The sequence below is a fragment of the Megalops cyprinoides genome, chromosome 1, assembly GCF_013368585.1.
Source record: "Megalops cyprinoides isolate fMegCyp1 chromosome 1, fMegCyp1.pri, whole genome shotgun sequence".
Taxonomy (NCBI): domain Eukaryota; kingdom Metazoa; phylum Chordata; class Actinopteri; order Elopiformes; family Megalopidae; genus Megalops; species Megalops cyprinoides.
This window is the reverse complement of record NC_050583.1, coordinates 18,857,582-18,867,676: the sequence shown is the minus strand read 5'-3', so window position 1 is coordinate 18,867,676 and position 10,095 is coordinate 18,857,582. Positions and strand designations below refer to the sequence as shown.

Genomic DNA, 10,095 nt, shown 5'->3' with positions numbered 1-10,095 from the left:
CAAATGCAAACTGTGCATTTTGGCATGCCTAAAGTTTTTCCTATGTCTTTGATTGATTTATTCTGATTTTTTAGACGGCTGTCTTTAACAGGCATTGACACTTCATTGTCCAAATACTTGTGTACTCTAAAATGGGGGGACTGTGTACAAAACATGCTGTATTTTCTGGACAATCCATCAGATGTGGACGAAGGTACCCTCAAATTAAAGTTGACAGTCTGCACTTTTACCTCACAGGCATTGTATCATTTTGAATTCAAAACACTGTGTCTGTCACTGTCCAAATACTTTCAGCGTTCACAGTACATAGCTTTCAAGCTCTGTCATAATGTGCTGCTGAATTTGCTCAGGAAAGCGTTTATTCCTCATAGGAATACATAAATATACAAATACATATAAATATATAAATCCTTGGATGCTTTGTGTCCTCTACACCCCTTTAAAAAGCTCTCAAATGCATTATTTTGCCTTCCCTTCTATTGAAATCAAATCTATTGATATAGTATGGAGTGAACAGATGAAGCATGACATAACACAAGTGACATAATATGACAAAAACATCTTCATTTTCCTTGTATTGTGAAGATCAGCCCACACCTGACCTCCTCCTGGATCAGTCCGGCAGTTCAAATTCAAATCATGTCTCGTGTTGTAACAGAATGGTAACTAGTGTCTAAGACTCACTAGTCACAGCTGATCAGGGGGCATTGGGTTGTTGTGCAGAGGGCTGAAAGGAATGAGAGAGAAAGGCATATCTCTTAACAGCCTTCTCCGAGTTAGAGAGGTTCAGATAATAAGGGAGACACAGAAAAAACAGCACACCACGATGTCCATTTCCAAATCCTGCTTCAGAAATTATATTGATCACTGCATTCCACAAAGCCTTTAAGAATATTCAATACATAATATAAATTTTAAAGCAATACAGAATATGAGCTTTAAAGTTCAAAGCAGAAGATGCACTCTAGTGTGCCGATAGTGTGTGTAATCCTGAATGCAACCTGAAAATGTCATAACATTGATTATTTAATGTTTGATGTAGAATCAGCAAAGTGCTAGCTTTTGATCCTAAAAATATAAATGTGCCTGAGCTTTCACCACATTGACTGTAAAAAGGTATTTTATATGTTTTTACAGAGGATTAATTTTGTGAAAGGCAAAGAGAAACACATAATTATATGAAATGTGCCAGGAGTTTTGCATCAAACTTGATACAAATCCTGTGAAAAAAATATTTGCTTCATAAAGAATTTTGTGTTTATTGTTATTATTGTCACTCTTTAAAACAAGATCGGACTCCTCATAGTGAGAAAGATAAAGATGGAAAGATTTGTTTCAATCAGATAAAGGATGAACAAAAAGTCATACTTAATGCAGCTTAATGAAATTGTACTTGCTCTTAATGAAATACAAATTATACTTGCTCTTCATGGAAACACAAATTATGCAGGTAAGCCTGTTTTGGAGGGCTCCAAGCCCAGGGATTGAAGCAACTGTATGGTCTACTGGTACAGACTGTTTAATATGTGTAATCAGTGGCCTTGAACAGGGGATCTGAATACTGTAATAAAATATGTTTAAGTTGCCCTCTATTCTATTTACAGTAAGAGACACTGCAATAAGTGGTGAACATCAGGAGTTTGAATCTCCGAGAAATAGTGTATACACTTAAATACATTACCTTGCTTTCCTCAGTCTGGTCCTGTTTCTAATTTGCATGAATCCTTCTGATTGGTCACTTTGAGCCCCCACTAAAACATACAGCTGTTTGTTGATTGGCTAAAAGCTACAGTGGGCATGGAATCTCAGCTGTTGAAAATACACATAAGTAGAAGCATGCAAGCAGAAAGACTCAGAGCCACGATTGCTGCTTTGCCAGGAGTGTGCTTTGTCACATACTCACTGCTGCCGGACCATTCTGAAAACTAACAGACAGCCAAAACAAAGACTCAACAGGTAACTATTCAGCTGGCTTGCACAAAGAATTGATCTAATTTCCAGTGCTAAAGCTGTAAGACCAAGCATCACAAAGAGACCTTTTGCAGCACACACCTACATGAGGCAGGAGAGCATGTCTCTGGACGTGAAAGAGAAGACACATGTGCGGCTCGTGTTCCTGGGGGCGGCCGGCGTGGGCAAAACAGCCCTGATCCGCCGCTTCCTGCAGGACACCTTCGAGACCAAGCACCGGCGCACGGTGGAGGAGCTGCACAGCAAGGAGTACGACATCAACGGCGTCAAGGTGACCATCGAGATCATGGACACGAGCGGCAGCTACTCCTTCCCGGCGATGAGGAAGCTCTCCATCCAGAACAGCGACGCCTTCGCCCTGGTCTACGCCATCGACGACCCCGAGTCCCTGGAGGCGGTCAAGAGCTTGCGAGACGAGATCCTGGAGGTGAAGGAGGACAAGCTCACGCCCATCGTGGTGGTGGGCAACAAGACGGACCGGGAGGGCGAGCGGCAGGTGTCCAGCGAGGACGTGCTCTCCACCGTGGAGCTGGACTGGAACAACTGCTTCCTGGAAGCCTCCGCCAAGGAGAACGACAACGTGGTGGAGGTGTTCCGAGAGCTGCTCCAGCAAGCCAACCTGCCCAGCTGCCTCAGCCCAGCCCTGCGCAGGCGCCGGGAGACCTTCCCCAAGGACAACGGCATCCGGCCACCCATGAACAAGACCAACAGCTGCTCCATCTCCTAAATGAGGCAGAGAGCTGGAGGGAGCACAAGGGACATCTCCCCGCTGCACGGCGGTGCCGCTGCCACAGAGAGTGAGAGAGAGCGAGAGAGAGAGAATCCTCCCTCCACCTCAACCTTCAGAGTGACTTTGTGCGTAAAGAAAAAAAGGACACTGACTATGGTTAAAGTCGAAAAGAAGACAGCGGGGAGAGGGGAAAATATTAAGCCTGTGTGAAAATGACTTTGGTTCAACTTTTGGGGACTGAAAATTTGGGGGGAGGGGCTGACAGGATGATCAGAGACACAGAGCTGATCGTTTTTTAAATCTACTGTGATGATATTGAAGTAACAATGAGCTTATGGTGTTCAAGTTTAGATCAATGTCCACCTATGTATTGTATGTGTATTACTTTTGCAAATACATAGTATTCACTTGCAATAACACTTCAGACTGTTGAAAATAGTCAAAGCATATTAATTTAACTGAAAACAAAAACATGTGCATATTGTGCAGTCTATACAAAGTTTCTGCTCCAATTTTATTTATTCACTCACTGGAAAATTAAGTTGTAACAAAGCATAATGTTTACATAATAAATTGCTTCATTTGCTGTCATTGTGACAGAGCATGTATTGAATTAAAGTAAATAAGTTGTTGTATTGCAATGTTTACCAGCACTTTGTTTCAAATGAGTGTATTAAGTATTATGTTTCATTTTTTATTTATTTTTATTTGAAATTTATTTTTTAAATAAATATGGGTAAGCTAACATAAAATGTGCTGTGTCTTGAATGTGTTGTGTGTTTGCATAGTGAAGTTTTCTCAACACTACCGTGCAGAAGAGAACAGGCTATATATTCCAAATATAGTTCCTAAGCCTATGCTGAGGATGAAAACATGTTTCACTTACATACTAGTATTGTACTGAGAGATAGACACAAAATCCAGAAGAGGAGAGAGTATTTTCAACAGTTGGACTTCTGCAAGTATGCAGGCAATGGGGATGCAACATCACTTAGAGCATGCAATATAACAAGCAGTTTAACACTGCTAAAAACTTAACTTGAAGGAGCTGTGAACAGAGACAGCCAGGTGTCTCAGGGGGAGTGTTTCGTTATGATCTACCACGTGTGTTTCCTCCAAAAAGTTTACTCAGTCACATTTCAAACTATATTACCTCACTGTTCCTGTCTTGTTACATTAAATGTCAGCTGCGGACAGAACAATCTTCAGATTTATCTTATCGTCAAATAATTATTCTTTTCTATTAAGCATTGCTTTGTATAGTTCACCCTCTTAATGCATATTGTGGTAAGGCGCACTTCATTCATTTTGTTTGCTGACTGAACCCATCCTTACATGCTTATTTGTGGCATATTCTGTAACTTCTCTGTTTATGTAAGTTGCCCCATTATTGTCTCACTTCAGCAGTTTGTTCTAATTTATTGACAGACCACGGCCTAAAAACAGGAGGGTCAAGCATCCCGGAGTATCAGAAATAGGACATGGAAGTGAGTTAAATGAGTTCAGTGTCCCAAAATTATATCCAGATTTTAAATTAACTTGTGCAGTGAACAGTGACATACCCCGCTAATTGTTACGTGTTCATAAAAGTAGAAAACGTTTTGGACACGCGGTGACCTTATGCAACCACAGTTATAAATTGTATTAGATCGCCCCCTGGTGGTACTTCGTATGATTGTTCCGCCTTTATAGTTGTTCACGCACATCATGAAAGGGCATTTGATCAACGGGGGAGCACAACTGGCTGAAGGAGAAAATGTACGGGAACTTCGTGTCAGACAAAAGATTATTGTTCCTCCGACTAGTTCATAGGAAGTGAACTTGTTCCTACAATTCAAATGTAGTCTTCAAATAAAAATAAAACGAACAAAAGCATACTGAATGACTAATGTTTTATTTAATCAATGCATTTCACGTTCTCACGATTTCTGTAATTCCGATTAGAGAGCCTATATGTATAACTTATAACTAAGGAATAACCCTCACGTTTGCTAACAACATAGAATTGCATCAAGACATGTAGCTTCCCAAAAACTGTTGCTGAGAGAAGGGACATTTTACATCTGTGGAACATCTTTAAGCTATTACTCTCAGTCAGATGTAGAGTCAATCCTCAACATCAAAATTCAAATCTGTCAAAAGCAGCAGAATTTGATTAGGGCAAAACTACCATATTAATCATCTCTTCTTAAGTGTGCACATACACTGGGGAAATCAACCAATATACATACAATTACAGAAACGCAATATTTAAAAATAAATATCATCACCCAATCCAGCATGGGTTATTTGTTCTTGCATGAATTTGACAGTTGCTTTTAATGAAGATTTCTAATTCAATGAATGTTTCCATAGTGATAACAGATGAGTCCATAACCAGGCTATGCCAGAGATGATTATGACAATGTTATTTCATACTCTTTCACTAGGTATATCTAGTTGTGGTCACTATTTAGGTGTTTAATCTAAACTGTGTGATTGAACCTGAGGTCTAACAAGGACAAAACCTTTCAGTGTGCAGACTTAGGAGTGCACCGTCTTGGTTACTACTTGCTCAATTTCTTTGGTAAGAATATTGACACTCCATCCATATTTTTGTAATCTAATGTTGTTTTCCACAGTATTATTGAGTAGCACTCAGCAGACAGCAAGACTGCCTATCAGTATTTCAGGGATGGCTGATCTACACTATATGGCCAAAAGCTTGTGGACACCTGGCCATCACACCTATATGAGCTTATTGGACATCCCATTCCAAAACCATGGGCATTAATATGGAGTTGCCACCCCCCCCCCTAGCAGCTATAACAGCCTTCACTCTTCTGGAAAGGCTTTCCACAAGATTTTGGAGTGTGTCTGTGGGAATGTGTGCCCATTCAACCAAAAGAGCATTTGTGAGGTCAGTCACTGATGTTGGATGAGAAGGCCTGGCTTGCAATCAGCGTTCTAATTCATCCCAAAGGTGTTCAATGGGGTCGGAGTTCCTCCACACCAAACTTGTAAAACCATGTCTTTATGGACGTTGCTTTGTGCACAGGGGCACAGTCATGCTGGAACAGGAAAGGGCCTTCCCCAAACTGCTGCCACAAAGTTGGAAGCATACAATTGTCTAAAATGTCTTTGTATGCTGTAGCATTAATGGTACCCTTCACTGGAACTAAGGGGCCTAGCCCAAACCCTGAAAAACAGCCCCAGACCATTATCCCTACTCCACCAAACTTTACAGTAGGCACTGTGCAGTCCAGTAGATAGCGCTGTCCTCAAACCCAGATTTGTCCATCAAACTACCAGATAGTGAAGCATTATTCATCACCCCAGAGAATGTGTTTCCACTGCTCCAGAGTCCAGTTGGCGGCGTGCTTTGCACCACGCCGGCTGTCGCTTGGTATAGCGCATAGTGATGTTGGGCTTGTGTGCAGCTGCTCGGCCATGGAAACCCATTTCAGGAAGCTCCCGACGCACAGTTCTTTTGCTGATGTTGCAGGCAGAGACAGTTTGGAACTCTGTAATGAGTGATTCAGCGGAGGGTAGGTGGTTTTTACGTGCTACGTGCTTCAGCACTCAGGAGCCCCGCTCTGTAGGTTTGCGTGGTCTACCGCTTTGTGGCTTAGCTGTTGTTGTTCCTAGATACTTCTACTTGACAATAATAGCACTTACAGTTGATCGGGGCAGATCTAGCAAGGCAGAAATTTTGTGAACTGACTTGAGGCAAAAATGGCATCCTATGACAGTGCCACGTTTGAAGTCGTAGAGTGAGTTCTCCAGTACGACCCATTCTACTTCCAAGGTTTGTCTATGGAGATTGCATGGCTATGTGCTTCATTTTATGCACCTGTTAAATATTGGTGTGGCTGAAACACCTGAACTCAATAATTAGGAGGGGTGTCCACATACTTTTGGCCATATAGTATATATTCCACTCTAGAAGTCAGGTGACCACCTGCTGTATGTACAACAATCAGTCTTGATACTGGAACCATACATTTTTATAGTGTGATTTACTAAATGGGTTCAGGGTCACAGCCACTGCAGGTCTATGATATGCCTGTTCAATTTTCATACAAGCCACATCTATCATATCTTTAAAGTCCTCTGTGAAAGACTGTAGCAAGATCAAGCAGAATTTAACATCCTTTGTCACCTTAAAGGTGTTCTCCACAGAACTGCTAACAAATGTTGTGTCGCCAGTCACACAGGCTATTATTTTCATCAGCCAATTAAAAAGTGGTAATTAATAAAGTACTTTCTACAAAGCCCTCTCCCTCTAACTACTGATTGCAGACATTTCCTATTATGGAAGCATTGTGGCTGCCCTATTTGGTCTTCACAACCCGCATGTCTGCCATCACAAAGTAACAGAGAACAAGGGACCTACTACCAGAGGGACCATGTAACAACAGCATAGCAACACACACGCACACCCGCGCGCACACACACACACACACACAGCTGCACCGTTCATGTTCTTCCCCTTTCCTGCCCAGCATAGACAAGGTGCATTGTTTCCTAAGTCTCAGACAAGGAAGTGGCCTCTGATCAGTTGCTCTCTGGTTCCTCTTTACTCTGCGTTTAAACAGGCTTCTGTCTCACCATTTCACATTTTCACTGCACGCAGGCTGACAGAAAGGCCTACACTGCTGTTCAGGTACGTACCCCTATGGCTTGGAGGCCTCTAGAAAACAAGTAACACATGCCATTTGGGTTTTTCTGTTGGTGAAAAAATTGTAGAATACAATGAATGTGTTTTTTTTATTAGACGGCCTTCAATGGTGAGGTATGCAGTAGTTTGTTTTTGAACTACAGTGGTACATTTCTATGTGTCCTGTTTGCTTTGCAGCAGGTTCAGGAAAACTAGTGCTTGAAATTAATGACTGATTATCCTCATGCTAGTTAAGACAAATGAAAATAATATTTTGGCAAATTATTCCATGTAAAATTTAAGATGACATGTCAACCTGATAAACAGTGATTTTTTTTTGTGAAGCTCTAGGTGGCATAGCTTCCACATTTGATCTGCACTTCCTCATTAACCTGCTGACCATCTTAAGAGGCTGAACATTTTGCTTAGGTTGGGGGTGGGGGGGGGGGGGGGGTTTCTCCTTTACCTTTGTCTCTGCCCCTGGACTTGGTCGAAGCTCCTCAGTGACTGCAGAGAAACCTGAGGAGTTTGGAACAAGTACAGGGTCCCTGACTCTGTCTATTGTAGTTATGTATTTAATATTTACACAATTGAACTGAGAACTGAAAATAGGCTAAAGAGATGGGGTTTTTTTAGAGATTTACTGTGACTACACATACCAGACAGACCAGTGAAAAGACCAAGTATCTGGGAATATTTTGTGAAATTTAAACATAAATCCATCAATATATGTTCAAGTACTTATCAGTGGTAGAGGTCCTATGTTTATTTCTGTGTCTGACCCACCAGTTGTTTTATGTATGTTTAGTGTAGGAAATGCCCTATAAATACCCTCCTTGAATACAGATTTGGATTTTCCAATACCGGTACCACAGAAATTATGAAACACAAACAGGAATAGTTGCTGTTCAAAAGTTGCTATTCCAAAATCACTATCCAGAACTTTCTCTGCCATTGACCCCCCAATGGGGGACCTTCCACACTTCATCCGTTCTGCCAAATCCCTCACAATTTTTAAGAAACATCTGAAGACACAGCTCTTCCGCACTCACCTGACCACCGCATCACTACCACCTAAAGCAATTGTCCTACACTGTTTTCCTGTTAAAAAAAAAAAAAAAAAAAACATCAAATTTAATGCTTTAATATGCTTGTATCTTTACCAGCTAGCTTGTACCTTGCCTGGCCAACTATTGAAACTTGGTCATGCAGCACTTCTAATATTCTCTTTGACTCATGACTCTTTGTATGACTTTTGCTTGTTTTGTAATCTGCCTTGTAAATTGCTTTGGATAAAAGCATCTGCCAAATGAACAAATGTGAATGTAAAATATACCTGTTTCAAACATATCCAACATCCCTTTTTTTGTTTAGCTTAATATATTTACGCTCCGGTGGATGGATGTTATAAATACAATATTGCACATCATGTTAGCCAAAGAAATCGTAACATTTCTCAGTTTTTTGATTGACTGTCTGCCTGGCTTTCTGACTGAAGAACTAAACTAATAAACTAATAAACTAAAATAATAAACTTAAGTTCACCACTACATTGCAAAAAAAAGGCACTAATGAGATTGACCCAAGGTGTCACAGTTCCTAAAGAGTTCTTGTAGCCACTTCCAACTGGGCTCACATATTGTAGTGGTAATATATACATACAGGTCCTTCTCAAAAAATTAGCATATTGTGATAAAGTTCACTATTTTCTGTTATGTAATGATAAACATTAGACTTTCATATATTTTAGATTCATTACACACAACTGAAGTAGTTCAAGCCTTTTATTGTTTTAATATTGATGATTTTGGCAAAAAAGTAAAGAAAAACCAAAAATCCCTATCTCAAAAAATTAGCATATGTCATCCGACCAATAAAAAAAAAGTGTTTTTAATACAAAAAAAGTCAACCTTCAAATAATTATGTTCAGTTATGCACTCAATACTTGGTCGGGAATCCTTTTGCAGAAATGACTGCTTCAATGCGGCGTGGCATGGAGGCAATCAGCCGGTGGCACTGCTGAGGTGTTATGGAGGCCCAGGATGCTTCGATAGCGGCCTTAAGCTCATCCACAGTGTTGGGTCTGGTGTCTCTCAACTTCCTCTTCACAATATCCCACAGATTCTCGATGGGGTTCAGGTCAGGAGAGTTGGCAGGCCAGTTGAGCACAGTAATACCATGGTCAGTAAACCATTTACCAGTGGTTTTGGCACTGTGAGCAGGTGCCAGGTCGTGCTGAAAAATGAAATCTTCATCTCCATAAAGCTTTTCAGCAGATGGAAGCATGAAGTGCTCCAAAATCTCCTGATAACTAGCTGCATTGACCCTGCCCTTGATAAAACACAGTGGACCAACACCAGCAGCTGACATGGCACCCCAGAGCATCACTGACTGTGGGTACTTGACACTGGACTTCAGGCATTTTGGCATTTCCTTCTCACCAGTCTTCCTCCAGACTCTGGCACCTTGATTTCCGAATGACATGCAAAATTTGCTTTCATCCTAAAAAAGTACTTTGGACCACTGAGCAACAGTCCAGTGCTGCTTCTCTGTAGCCCAGGTCAGGCGCTTCTGCCGCTGTTTCTGGTTCAAAAGTGGCTTGACCTGGGGAATGCGGCACCTGTAGCCCATTTCCTGCACACGCCTGTGCACGGTGGCTCTGGATGTTTCTACTCCAGACTCAGTCCACTGCTTCCACAGCTCCCCCAAGGTCTGGAATCGGCCCTTCTCCACAATCTTCCTCAGGGTCCGGTCA

At 41.4% G+C, this 10,095-nt stretch overlaps 1 protein-coding gene across 1 annotated transcript; it reads left to right on the top strand.

Annotated features, from left to right (window-relative positions):
• The first annotated feature begins 1,857 nt into the window (after window positions 1-1,857).
• rasd4 (rasd family member 4) lies at window positions 1,858-3,041 on the top strand. The gene has a single exon (XM_036547661.1). It carries the CDS (start codon window positions 2,057-2,059, stop codon window positions 2,696-2,698), a length of 642 nt encoding a protein of 213 aa, XP_036403554.1. The 5' UTR covers window positions 1,858-2,056; the 3' UTR covers window positions 2,699-3,041.
• Window positions 3,042-10,095: the final 7,054 nt, after the last annotated feature.

What these genes read in the sequence shown, in the direction of transcription:
- rasd4 (XM_036547661.1), top strand. Translation starts at nt 2,057, where the DNA reads ATGAGGCAGGAGAGCATGTCTCTGGACGTGAAAGAGAAGACACATGTG.